The 20,388-nt window shown below is 40.7% G+C and overlaps 1 protein-coding gene across 2 annotated transcripts; it reads right to left on the bottom strand.

Moving 5' to 3' along the window:
• hpxb (hemopexin b) lies at nt 1-7,076 on the bottom strand. Of its 2 annotated transcripts, XM_038717099.1 has the most exons (10): nt 3,649-3,793; nt 2,843-2,868; nt 2,632-2,718; nt 2,340-2,497; nt 2,087-2,240; nt 1,554-1,766; nt 1,340-1,432; nt 841-971; nt 501-648; nt 1-388 (listed from the first exon to the last, which is right to left on the bottom strand). In XM_038717099.1, exons 1-10 carry the CDS (start codon nt 3,789-3,791, stop codon nt 162-164), a joined length of 1,380 nt encoding a protein of 459 aa, XP_038573027.1. In that variant the 5' UTR covers nt 3,792-3,793; the 3' UTR covers nt 1-161. The 2 variants fall into 2 exon arrangements, 1 of the variants encoding a protein (XP_038573027.1); XR_005444214.1 differs by lacking the exons at nt 1-388; nt 501-648; nt 841-971; ... (2 more) ...; nt 2,087-2,240; nt 2,340-2,497 and adding an exon at nt 4,121-7,076 and having other exon boundaries at nt 2,653-2,718; nt 3,649-3,802.
• Nucleotides 7,077-20,388: the final 13,312 nt, after the last annotated feature.

Below are 20,388 nucleotides of genomic sequence, written 5' to 3'. Positions count from 1 at the left end.
TGAGCAGTTTCCCATTTTTTATTCAACAAACAAAAGTTAACTTCCTTTCATCCAGTCTGAATCGCTGTGTGTGTGAGTGGTGAGAAAGGTTGATGTTTGGTGCTAATGCTGTCTCTCTGTATTGTTTAGGGATGAACTATGAAATGTTCTCTCACTGATTCCTAATCCTGACATCCCATCATTGCTGAGGTAATATTTTGAGCAAAAGGGGCGATCCTGCTCATAATCAGTGTCGTGGGGCTTTCGTAGTGGTAATACTGCGAGCCCTTGAACAAATTAACTCCATCTGGACCGCAGAGAGCGGCATCGATGTCGGATAAGGGCAGGGGCAAATCTCGGGTCACGGCCCTGGGCGTGGCGGTTAGGTCGACGTCACGAACCCTCTGTCCTGTTGGAAGAAGTATGTGTGTAAAGATGTTCGTCAATCACTTGTGCGCAAACAAGTTTCAAAAGTTCAAAAATTATCCAAAAAATGAGAAATAAGCACTCAGGAACCTTACCTTGGATTATATGAACTGTGTGTTCACCAGGACAGAGGAAAGCAGCATCCACCTGTCCTTCAATGCCGAGCTCCTCCTTCAGGGTTTTAGGGTAGCCTTCAATCAGGCTGGAGTGAGCAGCTGCTTTATAGATGTAAACCTGATTATCCTGCAGGTGTTGGCAGAACAGGAGGGATTTTAGTTTTAATTTCAATACAGAGGGAAATTTGTTACCAGAGACATACAACAATAATGCTAATAATCATATAATTTAATATAATAAATAAAATAATAATATGTACATATGTGGAATTTAGCACTGCTATGTCAGAGAGAAGAGAAGGAGAAGAATCAAGGTTACCTTAATCAAGTACGTTTTATCAGTGTAGGAAAAGACAGCGTCCACACTGCCGGTCACCTCCTTCCAGGCCCTGGTGATTGGGAAGGTGTGAAGGCCGTCACGACGAGTGTCCAGACGCATGTAGTTGGGGCCTGAGCAGATTGAACTGTAGTCTTAGTGAAAGCTTTACAGCAAGCTCGAAAGAAATTATCAAAGTTTGGAAAAATACATATTAAGAGATATGCTTCTTGGCTTTCTTGGTGAGAGATGAGAAGATCAATACCACTTATATGTGTGTTAAGGATGAAGCTAGAGCCAGCAGGGCATTGCCTCATGCTCAGCTCACATGCTCACATTGCTAAGATGCTGCTGTTTCTTCCAGTCTTTATGTTAAGCAAAGCTAATCACCTTCTGGCTCTAGCTTCATGCTTCATGTACCAAACTCTCAGCAAGAAAACAAGTACTGCATTTCCCAAAATGTTGAACTATTCCTTTAAAGGCCAGTTACGTTTGACTTTACCTGCAAAGAAGTAAGTTTTGCCTGCATCGTCAGTTGTGACGGCATCTAGTTTGACCTCACTGCATTTAAGGGCTTTATGATCACCTCCGTGACCTGCAGTCAAACACAGAATATTACACGTTTACCTGAAAATACTTTTATCAAAATAGATCTGTTTCAATTTCGATTATAAGCTTTAAACAAAATTTGACTGTCCTTGTCCTGATGAACTCACCAAAGTTGGGACACTTCATGAAGTAATGGCGGGCATCTTTTGGGTAGGAACTGCCCACCTCTCCAGTTACCGGGTTGAACCTGGTGAAGTTGTGTCCATGGAAGCAGTAGTGGTGCTCCAGCCAGTGGAAAGCAGAGGTGCAGGCAGGCAGGTGGGGCCACGTCTTAGTCTTCACTGTCTTTGTGGTAACATCATAAACATGCACATCATGTCCTATGGGAGCAAATGGTTACCAATTAGCTTCACCATATGCTCGTTAATTTACAGTTGCCTAATCATATCACAGTTAATTTTACAATCATTTACTCACATGTGGCTAACCTGCAACGTGGATTGGTACGCTTAAAGGACATAATGCACTCCTGCTGCAACTTTTTTTCTCCACTAGAGAGCAGCATTATCTTTATAATACTGAGATAATCCACTGTTTTTCTATCAAACATTGTCATTTGTTAAGGGAAAACATTATTTCACTGCTTAATTATAGATTGGACTTAATGAGATGAATATTTTTGCTGTGAATACCAACATACCCTTAAAAAATAGAACTGAGTCGGCCGTGCATTCTCCTTTGGGACACTCCACAGCAGCATCCAGGTGAGTAGGGACTCCTGGGAAGTCCTCCTGGATCTCTTTTGGATACCCGTCTTCAAGGGTGTAGTTATAATAGCTGAACACCTTGTCATCCTGGACATTACATCAGAAAATTAGATTTGAAAAAAACTTCTTCTCAATCTATATTTTTAACACAATCATATCGCAAATAAAAGAATCTGTGGATCATACCAGGAAGAAGTAGATGTGATCGTGATTGCCTGGGTTCTCTGTGTTGTGCATGCGGAAGGCAGCGTCGACATGGCCAATGTGATGGATGTCATCCAGCTCCTTGAAGTACTCATTGGAGAGCTGAGCTTGACCACGGAAACCCTTCCACAAGTGGGCACCTGAGGGTTAACATCAGAGTTTCATTACACTGCAATATATATTCAGTTTGGAAAAACATTAAATTGAACTTAAATAACCGCATGAGTAAATAAAGTCCATCATGTAATAAGTGAGACTAAGAAATGTTCCACACCTTTGAAGAAGAAAGTGTTTCCTTTCTCATCAGGAGTGATGGCATCAAACTCAATACCTTCACACCGGTCTGGGAGAGCAACTCCACCTTTATTTCACAGTAAGAAACATAACATAATTATATGCATAAATACAGAAAATGATGCTACTATGTAACAAACCAGTGAGAAAGCACTTTTTGTTATTTATTAATATGTTCATCAAAAACCCACCGTCTACTGATGCATCTTGTGGGTGCCTGCAGATGACAAACAAAGATCCTTATTTTTCTGCAGTTCAGCATAGCACCATGTTTCAGTTCATTTCCAAAAATCCTTGAGTCATGATGATAGGGGGTCAATCAGTAACAAACCACCAAGGAAATACGATGACTTTGCACTCCTGTATTTGTTCAATTGATCTAAAAGGTGAACTTTGTGAACTAGCAAATAGTTGCGTTTAGAGTTGTGAAATTACAATTAACTTGTGACTTGTGCAATGCAATGCATCAAAAAGTACAGCCTCAGAAATGTACCATTGAGAGGGCCATTGTATTGGTCTGCATTATATTATAAGATATTGTGTTATTTTTTTCCTACCCCCTGTATTTATTTATATAAGATAAGATATTTATCCCCAATTGGGGAAATTAGAATTGGCACAGCAGCACAGAGGAGAAGGGAGATGTTGGGTGCTATGGAGTCTGATGGAAGATGGCACAAATGAGCCTCCTAGGTGCTTTAAGGCGCAGGGCTGGATAAGTCTGTGGCAGAAAGACTTATGTGTTGCTATACTACAGAACAGAAAAGTATGTAGGAAACTGAATCAAACAAACACGGGTCATTTATGTTTTGGGTCTTTTGCCTAAATAACCTGCACCCACAGAGCTCTTTTTTTTCAAGGGTTAGAAAACCTCTTGAAACATGCACACAGTGTCAGCAGTGAAAAATCAGGGTACTAAGAATGATACATCCTGACCTGAAAGACCTGTTTTGAGTGTTAATTTAATTACAAGATAGAGGAATTCATTAATACTCACGCAGGTGCTCCATTAGCGAGGGCAAGTGCAAAACACAGAAACAGAGTTTTGGTGAAGAGCTCCATGCTGTGCAGTCCTGATGAAGTCGTCTGATGTGCAGTCTCACAGTGGAGCGGAGACGTAGCTGCGCAGGAGCTGAACATGCACTTTTATACTGAAATGTGTGTGTGGGTGGACAAGTTAGGAAACTGTGTGTGTGTTTGTGTAGACAGGGTGAATTTTTGTTCTTGCAAAATAAGGCTTTATCATGACCATTTACGATCACACATTGCAATTTACTCAATTGGTGATATCTTTATTTTCTTTTATATTTATCAGTATTGTGTGCAGCACAAGCTATGTTCAATACTGTCAGTATTAACCTTGATCCCAATATACACATATATCTATATATGTATCTATAACATAAATATATGTTAATAAAGCGGTTTTAACTCTTGAGGAAATCTACTTGGAATGAAGCAAAAGTTACCTTTTTATGTGTGTTTTATCCTTTTACCATTTCTAACTGTGCGTGATAATTACATGTTCTTCAAAACAGGATCAGTAAGCCTTGGTTGTTCCCTTTTTTATTTGGTGATGACGTTTTTGTGCAAACTTTGTCACCAGAGATATACCCAAAAGCTGATGTACAGATTTTGAGGCTGCATGGTAAGGTAAGGTCAGGCAGTAGCCCCAGAAACAACAAAATCAGGCAAAATTAGATGTAATTCAGAGTTTAATTCCTTTTACTCAGACAAATTGACAGTACAAAAATCATTAGCCCTCCCAAGCTTAAGTCAACTAAAGTGTTTATCTTGCTGATTGCACTGATAGTTGGTTGGTCTTGATTATTGATTCATTAAATGTTTTACAATATGAGCATACTTCTTAAAATTGTATTCAATATCATTCAGACATACAGAATTATGGGCTACCATTCTGTACTATAGATTAATTGAGAAAAAAAAACATTAGAAACACTCAAGAGTAATTCAAAAGCATGCATTTGTATTTTTTTCTACGCTGGCCTTGCTTCTACTGATTATCATAATGAAAAAGGCTTTCTTTTTTATCTCCCTTTTGAAATCTCATCAGACATGATCATTTAAAATTAAACCGAACCCCAAATTATACATACCCAAGGTTATTGCCTGCTATTACAGATTTAACCCTCTCAGTTTCTCACAGCAATCTATCTGTGCCTTAGTCATCCTCTGTAGTTTATTTGTAACGATAGATCTTGATACAATGATTCATGCTGTCTGACACAACCATGTGGCCATCGGGGACCAGTGCCAGGCCCCTTGGACTACTCAGGTTATCGGTTATCAGAGGCCAGCCAACTCCTTTGGACGGGTAAAAAAAAACACTGTGGCGCTGCTTGCCCCAGTCTGCCACCAGGACATCCCCATCGCTGTCGATGCAGAGGCCCCAAGGGCAGGTCAGAACAGGCCCCAGGCCAGAGCACACCCCAAGGATTCGGATAGTGTTCCAGCCAGGCTCCAGGACTCGAATGCATGGGACACGCCCAGTCTCATTTCCTCGTTCAGATACTGCCATGAGCCCAGTGGTGAGACAGGCTGCCACCAGGTAGGGTCTGTGGTACCCGGTCACCACTGTCCGCTCCAATCTGGCCCCTGTTTTGGGGTCCAGCTTTAAGGACGTCAGGGTGCCACGCTTGAGGTCAGCGACCAAGAACTCATCCTGACGGGTAACAGTCACCCCTCTAGGAGCATCCAACTCTTCATTGGCAGAACCAGTCAATGTGCCTCCAAACGTCTGCAGGAGACGCCCATGACGGCTGAACACCAACACAGCTCGTTCAGCAGCACAGGTCAGGGCAATGAGGCCCTTTGAATTTACAGCCACATCAAAGTAGTTGCAGATGCGAGAAGACCTTTCTGATCCCGATGGAGACACCTGCTGTACAACATTCTTCTGGAGATCAGTTACCTGAATCCGGGCATTTCCACAATCCACCACAAATAGCTGCCCTTTGACAGTAGCATGGACACCACTTGGTAGGTTAAAGTCAGTGCGGCCTGATCCTTGTTTTCCAAACTGTTTGACCAGATAAGCCGAGTCAAGCGCGGTTGAACCAGCCTCTTCCTCCAGTTCCCTCAAAGCTGGCGCACCTCTCTCTTTCTTGTCCTTGTTGTATTGCTGTGATTCCCTCTGCTGTAATTTGTCTCCTTCAATAGCTGACATTGACAGAGATCTGCTCACATGGTTAAAGCGTACACCCAGTGTAACAGTCTGCGATCTTGATTGTCGTTCATCAAAACTTGTGGTGTTCCTGTCAGATTCTGTGCCATTTCCTTGGTCTTGTTCAAGAGTTGAAGGTTGCGAGGCCAGACGCATTCTGTTGACCTTCCTGATTCCTCTACACTCACCTTTTTCACTGTTAATCAAAGGGCGAAGTTTACCTGAGAGGTCAGCAATGGACATTGAGCGGCAGTGCTCTTGGTTGAGGGATCCATTGACTGGTGTATTCACAGTATAGGTGTAACAGGAGTCCTCGCTGTCCACTGGGGATGGAGGGCTTCCACTGTCCACTAAGAATTCATTTGAGGTCTTTCTCTTGGATAGGGTGTGTTGAGAAAGAGGATGATGTCTAGTAGGAAAATCTACAAGAGTGTGTCTGGAGAGAGAACTTTTACTCCTAGTCTTTGGAGATTTTGCCACATCATTGGTTTTTTCATCGGTTTCTTCAGGAGGGCAAGATGGTTCTTCACATGAGACCAACATGAGGGCTTTTTGCTTCCTCTTTCCCTTCAGTGTGGAGCGCCTCTTCTTTCCATTTTGTCTCCCATCAGATTCATCCCCTTCAGATTCACCTTGGCTAGAGACTGGTGGGATAGCAAGGAAAAGATCTTGCCCCTGTGTGTCTGAACACACAGACTCCACTTCCTCATCTTGGGACGACTCAGATACACCACGATGTCTTGGTATGGGGGACTTTAAGGTGGGGGATTTGAGCTCGTCCTCATTCTCTGTAGAGCTTGACAGACGGAGTTTCCGGACAACACGCATGTTAACACTTTTGGCCTTACTGTTCTCCTCTGGACTGTACCTTTGGCCAGCTCTGTTTGGTTGTGGTTCATTTCGAATTTGAAGAGGGGTAATGTTTGAAAATGTCGTATCCCCTGAGTGCAGGGCACACTTTTGTCCTTGGACACCACAGACACCAATTGGGTAGGTCATACTTTGCTCACGAACATCAACTTCCCCTAAGCTTGACGTCTTGGACTGAGGGTATGGTAAGAAACTGACTCTTTTCAGTGTTAGAGAGATCTCCCAAGGTTGGGTGACCTCTGCTACTCCTCTTTGGAGCTGATTTTTGTTGGATCCACCAGCGGTACTGCCCAATCTTTGTATCTGCTCCTTCAGTTGTCCTATTTTTCTAAGTTGCTGGTCAACAAGTGACTGCACAACGCGCACCGCTGCGGCATTCTCCCTCTTCACCTGACTAAGGTGCCGCTGGGCATCTCTGTGGTCCTGCTCAACCTTCTCAAGAAGGCGACGCTCCTCTCTCTGAGCTTCAATCACAGCATTGTCCAATTCACGGTTCACCTCCTCCACTTCAGCCTGCTGTCGCTCCCTGAGGCTCTGCAATTCTAGTTCTCCTTTCTCCAGGTTAGAAAGGGCCTGTGTCACCCAGGGAGGCTGTGAAGTAAGAGATATGGGTGTAAAGATGGAGTCCCGTGGGGTGAAGGATAAGGAAGGAGGGGAGGTCACATCTCTCTGTATTGGAGTGCTGGGTGTCAGCAGGGCTGAGAACCCAAGTAGGGCTCTTCTCTCCGAATGAGACCGCATTAACATTGTGGATGGTAGATTGATGAACAATCCTCTTTGGGATTTCACTTTTCACTGCTTTTTGAATGTCTGTAAAGACAAAGAGAAAATGCAGAAGAAAAATGTGTTGTCATCAAAACCCTGTTACCATGGCATTAAAAACTGTGAAAGTTAAACATACACACAGAAAAGGCACAGCCCTTGCAACAAAGCATTTAAGTGTTTTACAACTTACACAGATGTACTTTTTTAAAAGCAACTAACAACTAAAGCATTTAATCTCAAATCAACATGTTCAGTTTTGGAAAAAAGTGACACTGGACAACATCAACAAAGGCCGAATCAATTTGAATTCATTTGAAAATAAGGACTGTATGCGATAAGAAGATCTTGGCTCAGAACATCAGTCATTTCCTCACCTGTGTATCAGACAAACCCTATGAGGACTTATGTACATTTCAGTTGCTGTTTTAAAACTGGGACACAGGTTCCCTTTCGTTGCAACTTTATCTAGCCCACACAATATTCAGTTTCTCATGAGACTCTAAGGAGCTCTCAGTTAACCACTGTCCTGTTTCCCTGAGGTCAGCACTGTATTCATACTTCAACACTGTTGGCCGCCACTGATTACTACAACAACAAATTCCCTAAATCGGATGTTAATCAACAGTTTGCTAAAGCACATCTAATCTACATCTCTATTGAGCAAACATTTGCCTTGAATTATCTAGTAATGCTGTACTTAATCTAAATGATATAATTTAATCCGTATTTATAGCTATTTCCTACATTAGATGATCACTGAATGGTCTTTGACTGCCAAGTTGAGGCAGGAGTCTTAATTTGCCAAGTCACTTCTCTTAATGTTACTCATTGTGAAATCTCAACAGTCTCAAATAGATGCTTCTGAATGCAGCACAGACCCACATTGTCACTTTTGGCAGAAACAGCAGCGCTTATCTGCTCAAGGCATTGAAACCGAACTCTGTCTTTCACCACCAACACAAGGTATGTGAGACACTGCCAGCAGAGGGGTCAGTCTATTTTGAGTTGGCAATTGTGGGCAGTGGGTACCAGCATGAATATGTTAACAGTGGATAGCCTTTTATCTCCCCTGGAGCGCAACAAGGCTTTTGCGAGGTAGAAAGGGTGAGGTGTCAGTTTACCTCTGCATGTTTGAAACAAGGTCCCCCTGGAAACATGTGACCTCAGAGTGTCAAGAGATAAAATCTTTTTCCCATGTTTAAAGATGTTAAAAATCTGCAGGTGACATTTTGTTTTTAAAAAAATATTTTCACAGAGAAATTAGGAGCAGTAGACCTTGGAAAACATAAGAGTACACTCTCAATACTAAAACTACACACGCACAGATGGGTCAACAAGTAAACAGTCATCAATCTGTTTGTTGGAATGAGGGAAAATTTAGGTTGTGTGTCAGTAACAAATCCCTGTCACTCTCCTGGAGTGAGGCCACTGGGTCCTCTCATGTTACACTTTAATGTTGAATGAGCAGCACTAGTTGCTAAGTTACCGGAAAGCATTTGCTGAGGTGCTGAGACTATAGAATAAATGATACCATTCATAATTGAGAGCATTACGCAGGATGTTCAGGAGCATTCCAGCGTACAAAAACTAAACAATGGACCCATTCACCGCAGGTTACAGAGCATAAAGCTCACAGGTAAATTCCTCTTTTGAAACTTTAAATGAAACATACCTAATTCAGTAAACAAAATGAAATCTGTAGGCAGAAAATGACCTCAAACAAAGACTTTATTATTTTTAATCTTACACCATGAGTACAAATGCTTATACCAAAGCTGCAAAATGTAATTATTAAATGCACATGCAAAAAAGCATAAAAAAAACAAAGTTAAAGGTGTCCTACCTGAATTCCAGGTGTGTGCGTCTTCCTCAGCTGCTCTCTGTGCTCTGTCCTGCAGCCTCCAGTTCTTCCTCCCTCTACCTGTCTCTGTCACTCCCCCATCTCAAAGCTCTTCCCTCCCTCTTTCTTTTCATTGCATTCTGCACAGGTTGTTTTCTAATGTGACTCACAGCAGTGCTGTCCTTCTGTGTGCAAATAAACAAATTAATATCTGACATGTGCATGAATAATTTACATCTTGGGTATTACTCAACTGACCTCTTGAATATATTGATTGAATTTAGAGATATAACATACTTGAAATAAAACAAAAAATGAAATTTAGGAGTGATAGTTGGTTTACTAATACATTTAAATTTGAAATAAATATTCAGAACAAATAGTTCACTATACACCGTAAGAGGATATGTCTTGGGATTTAATGTGAAATAATGAGTCTGGTGGTGTTTCTGATGTGGACTTTAGCATTTAAATGATGATCTGAAAACAGACAGTGTTGTTTGTTTTGGGGCAAAAATGGAAACCACCAGATAAAATAATATTTTTACAGATTTAATTATTAAATAATTACTATTATAGTATTTTTTTTAAATGGACGTTGCATTTGCAAATTAACTTGTTTTGCTGGACTTATAAAAGCACATAAGTAATAATTATACACCATGACATTTACAATGAATGATCACAAATGTACTGATTACATCTGTGGTGCAGACAAGATTCTCCAGATCGATATTGAGAAATAAACATTTACTTCCCACATATTTGCCACTAGATGTCAGCAAATGCAAAGCTTCCAAAATCGGGCAGCCTGTAGAGTTAATGCATTTTATTCTCTCAAATCAAAGTACTTTAAATAAATAAATAATCAGTCTACTTAGTTATAGCAATGAAATCTGTCTAACTAATTTACTACAGGCCTCCGTGGAGGCCAGTCACATAGATAGTAGATAATCCATGTGCCCTAAGGTAGTGAGAGACAAGACAAATAAAAAAAACAATGAATTTAAAGGTTTATCTTATGTATGAGTATGTAATTTTTCTTCTATTTAGAAACTTGAATCCAGCAATAGAACTAGGAATTATAACCTTCAAGTGGTTTACTTTTACTAGAAAAATCACTTTTTAAATGTAAGTCATGTCATAAAAAGGAACTATTGAATTTCCCAATGCATAACAAATTGCAGGTTGGCTGACTTGTCTGCGCTGTAGATGGTGTTCTCTCAGCTGTTTAGGGTTCAAGAGTCAGTCTGCAGTCTGTTGCAGGTCTGCACAGAACACATTTTTAACGAGGATTGGCCCCAGTTAGAGACTTTACCTTCAAATGTTGGCTTGGGGAATTACACTCATGCTGACTTTGATATCTGTACAGGGTAAAAGCTTTGGAAACATTTCAAAAAATCTGAAAGAAATTGGAATCTGTGAATGTGATGCAAATCTACACGTTTCATGGCTGAAAAAAGCTGCATCATTGATTGTTGTTAATTCCTGTTATGGATTTTTGGCCAAAATTTGAGCAGTTTTCAAAGACTGTCTCCTTGTTGTTATTACATTCTCTCTGTCTCTCTGGGTGGAAGCTTGAAACGTATTAAGACAGAGGAAAAACGTTAAAGAGAGTGTGTTGAAAAGCATGTCCTGCATTCATTATGTAGACATATTGGCTATACTTGCGCCCAGATACCAAAAGTAAAAAGGGAACAGAAGTACATTTTTCTTTTTGAAAGAAGAATTTCTATCTTGTCGTGTTCTTACAGCAGATCATTTTATGACTCCTCCTATCCCCGAAAACAAGACAGCATAGTTAAGTAAGTGTTGGATATAAACATTAGTTATCCAATGCAAACACTGACCATATTTTTTAGACAGCACAGAAAATGTTGTTGTTCATATGAACACATGTATAGGCCACCTCATTTTTCGTATCTACTGTATAAGCCTTTGAGCAGTGTAACAGATTTCCTCTTCTTATAGGATCCAACATCTTCTCACCAATTATCCTCACACATACAAACAAACACACACACACACACACACACACACACACACACACACTGAGCATTGCCCCCTGGACACAGATGGATCCTGAGCCATCAGTGTCTCTGGATGTCACACGAGGTCCTACAGGCTGCTTGGCTGGTGTTGTGACTGATTATTTCTATCTTCCGCTCTGTCAGGAGAGATGGAAAATTATATCGGCCTAAGGTGGCGCTCCGTTATTGATATCACTGTTAAAACTCTCCAATCCAGCTGCTCGCCTCGCCTGCAACATCACTGCAATTAAATCTACCGGCCTGTGTGTGAGGCAGAGAGTAATGGGCCCAATAGTTACTGTAACAAAACAATAATGTGATTCAGCATGGCAGCATAACAACCACATATATATAAATATCAGTGCGATCTTTGACAGGGAATTTAATGGGTTATTATTACAACTCCCTAACAAATGGCAGCATCCCAGCAAAGCAGGTACTAAGTGGACTTGTTGCAAACAAACAATTAAAAAATAAGTCTGCAAGCTTTCACAGATGGAATTAGAAAGGTGGTCAAGAAAGTCATATCGCACTCTTCTCTCCCACTTTGCATATACAGCAGGCAATATTAGGTGATGAATATGGTAATGGTCCTCATTCTAGTGGGACTATCTCCTTTCAGAGGGGAAGATCTGATTCTGCTGGTAGATTCGATTAATTCCTCTTCATGCCACTCCTCATTTTGGCCCTCACCCCCCCACTCCCTCCTCCTCTCTAACACTTTCAGGCCTATGATATTAGACGAACAATCGCAGAAACAAAACGAGCTGGAACAACCAAGATGGGAACAGATGGCACGTAATTGCCTGGTGGAGGAAGCCAGGGAGTCAATTTTTACCCGTCCTGGGGGAGTTGCAGTTGCAAGAAGGGGAAAAAAAGTGCAGGTGCATTTGTTTTGATCAGATATGGCCTAGAGGAAGCATCTGAAAAATATTCATCATACGCACATTAGGGAGAGGAATTTAACAAAAGTGTTGTGGGTGAGACCGGGGATGCGATGGTGAGCTTTCATCAGGGCAAGGAGGAAGATGTGTGGCTGAGTCAACAGCAGCAGATGCATCACAAATTAATGTCACACTGAAGTGTTGCAAAAACTGTAAAACTTTCAGAAGGTAGCAGTCTGTAGCATTTGCCAACCTAATTTTAGGGTTTTGTGATAAAGTGGCACTATAAATAAGGTGAGAATACTTTGGAATAACTGATAATAATAATCTTATATAATATTAAAATTGTTGTTATTTTTTGTTGGACTTCTTCTTCTATAATTCTAAATATATATTTGAATATTATATAAACTTTAAAATATATAAATTCATATTTTGTCTAATTTAAAGGAGAAACAATGACACTGGGATCCCTCTTTTCATTCTATCTACAAATTCCTCCAAGAAACAACAAGTACAGTTTTTATTTATTTCCAAAATCTAGTTTTCAATCTTCCAACCAACAATCTTTTTAAATACTTACAAATCAGACACTGTGGAAATTCCTTGGGAATTTCCTATGAAGAATTCAACAGTCTAGATACTATTGTTAAACTACTGTTAGCCTACTAACATCCTCCATAGACCCATATTATGAAAAGCCTTTTTATAAAACATGAATGGAAGCTGGATTCTTCATACAGATTGCAATAATCTTTGGATCAAGCACAAACAACTTTAATTTCTACACACCATAGACTAATATTCAACATCTCACCTGTGCTAACATTGAGAACATGGGAAACATTATACCTGCATGCTAACATGCTCACAATGACAGCATGCTGATGTTAGCATGCAGGTATAATGTTTCCCATGTTCTCAATCTTAGCTTGGAGTGTTAGCATTCTAACATTTGCTAATTAGCACTAAACCCAATGTATTAGAATACTGATATCACTCTCATATTTGTCCAGTAATATAGCCAGCAGCTGGTTACCTTAGCTTAGCATAAAGACTGAAAAGATGGGGAAACAGTCCAAAGGTAGCCTACCAGCATCTCTAAAGATCACTTGTTGTTTAATCCATACAAAATGACGTGAATGAAAAGTTGTGGTTTTATAAGGGGGTTAGGGACTTCATGGAGTCTGGCCATAACATGCTAATTGGTGAGCTTTAGAAGTGTTGAATTTGTTACCTTTGGACATAGCTAAGCTAGCTGTTTCTCCTTGCTGACTCTTAGTAGTAATAGTGGTTTCAATTAGTGATGTGCGATACCACTTAATTCCTATCCGATCCAATACCAAGTAAGACCCAGGCTGGTATTGCCGATACCAATACCAATACTTTTTACATATTTTAATTCTAGTTTATTGTGTGACAAGACATCAAACTACTGTCATATTCTTCAATTATAATAAAAATATCCTGCTCAGAACTGCCGCTTCATAACATCATCCTGTTATTGTGACAGACTTAATCTCAGATGTTTAGCAAAGTTTGCAGTGTTGCCAAAGTATTTCACTGTCTTTGCACAGCGTCATTATTACCTTCACAGCCAGACAGGACTGGTTTTTACAGTCAGCTAGAGTCAGTATTCAGTCGCGGGAAATGTAAAGGGCTGCAGCGGCTCACTTCAAAGAAGCTGCATCACAGAGCATAAATCGCAAGCATGACTTTGACAGGCGGAAGGAAAAGTAGTTGCTATCAACTGAGTATAATTAGACCATCCTGGTGACAGTAAGATACTTATGATAAAACACACACACTCCAAATGACTGTGTTTAGATATTGATCCTTTTATATGGGTATCGATCCTAGAGCAGGAAACGTTGTTATCAGAAATATCGATACTTTAGTATCGATCCGCACATCACTAGTTTCAATAATCTCATCAAACTCTTGATAAGAAAGAATGAGCAAGTTTCCCAAAATGTGTAATTATAGTATTCCTCAAAATACTGAGTAGGCCTAAACTATATTCCAGCGGATGGACTTATAATTTAATTTCTTTGAAAAACCTTTATTTCAGGATATGTGTTAACTTAATCAATCTGATGCAAGTTTTGCATAAATTTATACATCAGGGGGTTAACTCTGTCATGACTACAAAGCTTGAAAACACTATTTGTCTGTACCCACTTCATCCTTGGACATGAATCAGTCATATCGGCTACTGTACTGAGATGAATTCCTTTTTCTGGTCCTCTAAGCTCTGACCACATCTGTTCAATTACCAGCATGGAAAGTGCATTACCATTGGCTTTGTTGTTGGAGATGCTTGATTTTCTTAGTAAAAAAGCAGATGAATTTATAATGTTGTGATCCCCTCTGTTGTGAATCTCTTCAGCGGCCGAGGACCGGGGAACAGAATAAGCATTTTGATGAGCTATAGGCCGTCTCTTCTTTTTTACAATCCCAAACTTGCGCTGCCTGCCCAATATCAAACTAATAAATTACAGCCCCCGTCTCCCACATAACTCACTGATAAATAAAAAAAAGGGTCTGCCATAGTGTGCAGCTGTGACCCAGGGTTACCTAGCAACAGGTCATGCCCAGACGTGATGCACAAGGTAGAGATACACCTCTAAGGAGCGGGAGAGGAGGGAGGGACGGCGATGGAGGAGATGGAGGAGCAGGGGGAGGGAATGGGTCTCATCCTCACTCTCTATGACCCTTGACAGATAGAAAACGCACTCAGAGGAAACGGCGTTTGATTGACAGGGATATTTGAGGAACCTGAGACTCCTTGGTTTCTCCATTACTGTTTTCAGGCTGGACTCTCTGCTTTACGCCTGAAAGAAGTAGGCAGATTTGTATAGATTTATGAAGCTATTAAGTGACAAATACCTTAATAATAAACCTTCTCATTCAGCTAAGGCATATGAAATGACACACATTTGTATCTTCTATATCCATATTTGAGATATGGCATAAAGAATTTTGTCACTCTTAATTCCCCCTGAAGATCCCCCCTGTCTCTTTTATCTATCTCCTGTATACATGCATTAAAACACACAGAGAACACATTTGCCACACTGAAGTACACAATCAGCTTTCCAGCCTCTGCGCCCAGAGAATTGTCTGATGAAAACCCTAACTGACAGGCCTAAAAAGATTGAGCAATAGCACAAGAGACGCACACTCACAGCAGTGTACAATGTCTTTGCCAGAACAGTGCGGCATGGAAATGAGAGTGTTCAGTCCATGCCCACCCCCCCTCTTTCTCCGCCCTTCCTCTGTTGCCTGTGTGACAAACCCTCAAGGGGACTCCGCAGCTGTGTGGGGTTAGCACATGGTCGAGTTAGGGGCCACACACACAAACACACACACACGCTGACAAACACAGCCTTTAGTCTTTGTAAATATGTAATTTTTATGCTGTGTAAACTGTAATAAGTTGCGCTTTAATGAGAATATTTTTCAAATGCTGTTGAAACTGAATACAGCTGCCATTTTGAGTCTACGAATGTTTAAAGCTGCTATACTCAATATATTAATGAATCAAATATCTATATGAAATGTGTCGCTTGTACTAACGAACCCATAGAGAATTATCATCCACCTCTGGAGTACAGAAGGGGTGTCATACTGGGGGGAAAAAGTGGACTGAGTATACAGGGCCCTCGAGTGAGGAGGGCCTACAGAGATACTAGAATAAATAGCCGTAGATGCGGGTAGGGGCCCATAGAGAATACCTCTGTAGTGGGTCCAGATTTTTGTGTTACGCTCCTGCTCATCAGCACTGTTTTTTGACAGCAACAGGCAGCTATTTTCAGCAAAAATGATCTAAAAACCCACTGCAAACTTTCTGCGTAGCATCAAGTTTGTTAGTGACTAGCTAGTGAACACTGAAAAATTGTACCAGAGGCCATATCATGTATTTATTTTTATATTGTCGAATTAAATCAATCAATCAACGTAGCGGAGCATTTAGCAGCTGAAGAGCCAGACATCTCTCTCAGGAGTTGGTGGTGACCAAAACAGAGTTAAAAGGAGAGTTAATATTGGACCTATCAGATGGACACTGACACGACTTTAAATTAATGGTAATGTTGCTTTGTATGAGGTAGATGTGTAAATAGGAAAGTGTTTGCCAAAGCAACTTAAGGTGACATGTGTCATTGTTGTGTTTACAGCTTGTTTCCGCCGACGACAAGCAACCAAAAACTCAGCCAATGCAGATTTGAATGCATATTACGATTGGAGTTAGTGGGAAGGTGTTACTTTGTAGTAATAGTAACTACACTTGCCAACTGTGCCATACTATGATCGGCATTTTAAATATATTTATATATTATGTATTTTTTCGTTTTTACCACTTCTGGCAAAAGAGCAGGGCTTTAAGGACACCAACTGTTGGTCAGTTAGAAGCCGTCTGTTCATTTGCCAATAAAGAGCACTGGAGGTTTCTACACTATGCCTTGTTCTCTACAGTGTTATCATCCCACCTAATACTGCATCAGGACCTCCTGTGCAGCACTTGATGCATCACCACTATTATGCATGTGACTACAAATGGAAATGATCTGGTAGCCAAATCTGGTACACAGCATTTATTTTTTAAGATTAATGTATTTTGTACATGGACCCTGATATAAATACATTTATTAAACTGAAAAAAATGAATATACTCTTTACCTTTGTAGAAGAAGAGGAACCACTAGGATTGAGCCTAATGACTGAATCTTGCAAACAAGAAGGGTCTTTCTCTAAATACAGCATTTCTTCACACTAGAATGTGTTTAAAGAAGATATTGAAAGATGTCAATGACTCAGAAAGCTTCTGTTTCTTAGGCAGGTCACTCCGGAGCTTCAGGACTCTGATGATATTGGCTTCAAACTATTTAAAGTAACATAGTATAAGATCACCATGCTCAGCCTTGTTTAGTTTAGGTGCATTTAAACAATATCTGCAGCGTCCAGCTGAACCATTTCAGTTTCAGTCATTTCAAGTTTTTAGCCGGGACTATACAGACATAAGGCCTGTGGGGTTAAAAAAAATAACAAGGAGCAAAAGCCACGAAGAGCTTAAAGGTAATCAATAAAATCTTAAAATCAATCCTAAAACAGACCGGGGGGGGCTCTGTAAAAAGGCATGTGTGATGCGGTCATGCCATTTAGTTCTGATTAAAAGAATGGCAGCTGAGTTCTTTGCAGTCTGTAAATGGTATAACATATTTTAACCACGCTAGCGGCATGGCTCTAGGGAAGGCAACGTCAGACAGTCGGTCCACCACTTTGATCCGGACTGAAATATCTCAACACTCATTGGACGGATTGGTATGAAATTCTGTACCAACACTTATGGCCCCAAGACATGTGCATGAGTAGATACTGACTTTCGTTCTTGTGTAAGCAGGCTAACATTTGTGTTTTTTAATGAAATACCTCAACACCTTTGTTGATCCCATCACATTAAATTCACAATACTAAAAACTAACGAGATTCCCATCAGTTTTGTTTGATTATGAATAGAGAAGTGGTTGCAATAACTAATGTGTGACAAAATACAAATGTGTAACTGGATCTCTAAAAATTTTTAAAAATTATTAGTGGACATTGGTAAGACAAGGACAAAGAGTTCACATTTATTGTAATGCTTTATGTAGCCATGTGGAATCTGTTTTACTAAGACTGAAAAAGCAGAAAATGGAATGGAGGAGGATGACCTCTGATATCTTCACTTGTGTTGAATGTGCTTAGGAATGAAACTGCCCTGAGTAAGTGGTACAAACTCTAGAATAAACAGTATTGTCATTTGATGCTGTGCACACTCTCTGGCATGTGCAGCATCAACTCTACAGAGGGAGTGTCCCGTCCCTATTGTGGTTTTCGCCTTGCATCCTCACAAACAAGCTCTCCTGTTTCCCATACACCAGTTGAGGTAGTGATGGGGGATGTGCGCCTCTTCATGCAGTTAATGGACAGCATTCACACGGTGATAATTCACAGCTAACTAACATGACGTATGCCATCAGAGTCTGGTGTGAGTAAAATGGGCATCACAGATGCTAACAACTCTGATTAAAAATACATAATCTGCAAGCGGTCCCCTGGTACTAGCGTCAAGCCATTTTGGGTCTAATTGCAATTGGTCTCCGTTATGATCAAAGGCAAGTCACACCTGCTTGACTTTAGCTTTCGTTTCGCTGATTACACTTTCAAATTTCATCAACGTCAAGTTGATAGATATGAAATTATGGGGGAAACCTGTTTACTTGTGGTCAACACCATCACAATCCCAAGTCCTGTCTTTCTCCTGGACTTTTGCGCCCTCCCTCTGTCTCACACCTTTCTTTTCTGCTCTCTCTTTGAAATCAATGTTTCGTAGTGCATTGAAAAACTTGTAAAGAAGGGAAACGGGTGAAAGACACAGTGGAACTCACAGTCCTGATACAAAACACAATATATAACACAAAAGAGAGCGAAACTGCACACTCTACATGCTCACCTTACCCACCACCTATATCTCTCAGGGTGTGAGTGAGTGACAAGACATCCAGAGGAAGAGTACCAAGCCTTCACTCACAAGGCTTTGCACCCGGCGCTCACCCAATTTACACCTCTCCCTTTCCTGCAAACCCCACCCAGGATCCCCTGGTGACAGCACCATGCTAACCGTCGCCTCCCTGCTGGCATGACCGTGTGTGTGTGTGTGTGTGTGTGTATGTGTTAGAGAAGGAGGGTGTGTTTGAATGTGTGTGTATACAAGAGAGAGTGAAAGAAAGCGGAAGAGCTTGTATGGTATCCTTGTGGGAAGCAGTCTTAGACCTTCAGACTGGGTATGTTTTTTTCAAGGAGAGGTTTTTTCCCCCTCCTTTCTTCCTCAAAGGACACATGTAGAAAAATCACTTGAGTTTGAGGTTAAAATTAAGAAGGTGAGGGTTAAAGTTAATATTAGGTATGAGTTACTAATTGTAATTTAGGTGACACATTTGAGATCTGAGAAAGAAACGTTTAAAGGACGGTCCATTGCAATCAGTTATCAATTATTTTGCCCGTTGCCTGTTTGCTTGCCATCAACCTTTCCTGTCATTTCAGACCCCAACATTTCCTCACCTTCCAGCAGTGGGCCTCACCACTTCCTGCCAGTCCTCTGTCACCTGATCCTCACCTGCCTACACACCTGCTCCTCGATCCCTTAATCAGCTCCCTATATATAGTATAGACAAGCCACTTCCTATCAGTTTCCTGTCAGGTTGTCTTTGAGCTTTTACCTTACAGAGCCAACCTGTTCTCTCCTGTTAAACCCATTGGCCTTTCATTTAGGATCTTGAAGCCCTGTTGTCTCCCGGCAACACACTTTGTTCTGTATTTTGGACCGAACCCCCCTGCCTCTGAATTTTGCTCTTGGGTCTTTACACATCTTGTGCCATTTTCTGTTTCACTAATACAGTCCAGTATAATATTTTCTTTAATATTTGAATCACAATCAAAGGCAGTATTTTAGCATGGTATCCCCAGGAATAACACCCATATTGGACAATTCTGCAACAATTTACATCTATCGCCAAAGTTAAGTGCCGACACAGATGTGAGGTGGAAAGAAAGGGTCTTTCAAACCAATTGGCTTACATAAAAAGTGCAGAGAACTGAAACCGGAAAGACCATTCTGTTTGGAAAAAATACAAAAACTATTGAACAAAAGAGAGACTGACAACTCAACAAATTACAGATGTTAATAAATACTGAAGACTGTCAGTAGCAACATGTTATTACTCCCAAGTCCTAAATATAAGGAAGCATGGCCAAGACACTGGGCTCCTTAGCGTAATAGTGCTATGCAATTGGGGAAGCCCTGTAGCGTCACTTTTGAACTCCAAAGGTGTTGAATATTTAACAGAAAAGACAGAGTAAAGAGGTGGTTGCGGTGAACGAAGGGCCAGAAACCAGACTTTCACCTAGAAAGCCGGTGTTCGTTTCCCATGTGAAAGAAAAAGTTAATACTGAATGTTTTTCTGAAACTCTTGGATATTTTAAACCGGCACAAAAAAATCCCATACCTTCTGTTTCTTTGTTTTCCTTTCCAAAATTACATAACTTTGGTCACGACCACACCGTCTGTCAGTCACAACCCAGATAAGCTAAAAGACAAACCATAGCGGGACACAGCTGCTCACTG

Source organism: Micropterus salmoides, unplaced genomic scaffold (genome assembly GCF_014851395.1).
Source record: "Micropterus salmoides isolate LMB-PRFRI ecotype aquatic unplaced genomic scaffold, ASM1485139v1 Ms_hic_scaffold_1, whole genome shotgun sequence".
NCBI lineage: Eukaryota > Metazoa > Chordata > Actinopteri > Centrarchiformes > Centrarchidae > Micropterus > Micropterus salmoides.
The sequence above is the reverse complement of the archived record's forward strand: the minus strand, read 5'-3'. Positions and strand labels throughout refer to the sequence as shown.

What these genes read in the sequence shown, in the direction of transcription:
- hpxb (XM_038717099.1), bottom strand. Translation starts at nt 3,791, where the DNA reads ATGTTCAGCTCCTGCGCAGCTACGTCTCCGCTCCACTGTGAGACTGCA. An exon ending in CATGAAGTGTCCCAACTTTG is followed by an intron (nt 1,433 to 1,553) that starts GTGAGTTCATCA and finishes GTTTGACTGCAG; the next exon opens with GTCACGGAGGTGATCATAAA. An exon ending in ATAAAACGTACTTGATTAAG is followed by an intron (nt 649 to 840) that starts GTAACCTTGATT and finishes CAACACCTGCAG; the next exon opens with GATAATCAGGTTTACATCTA.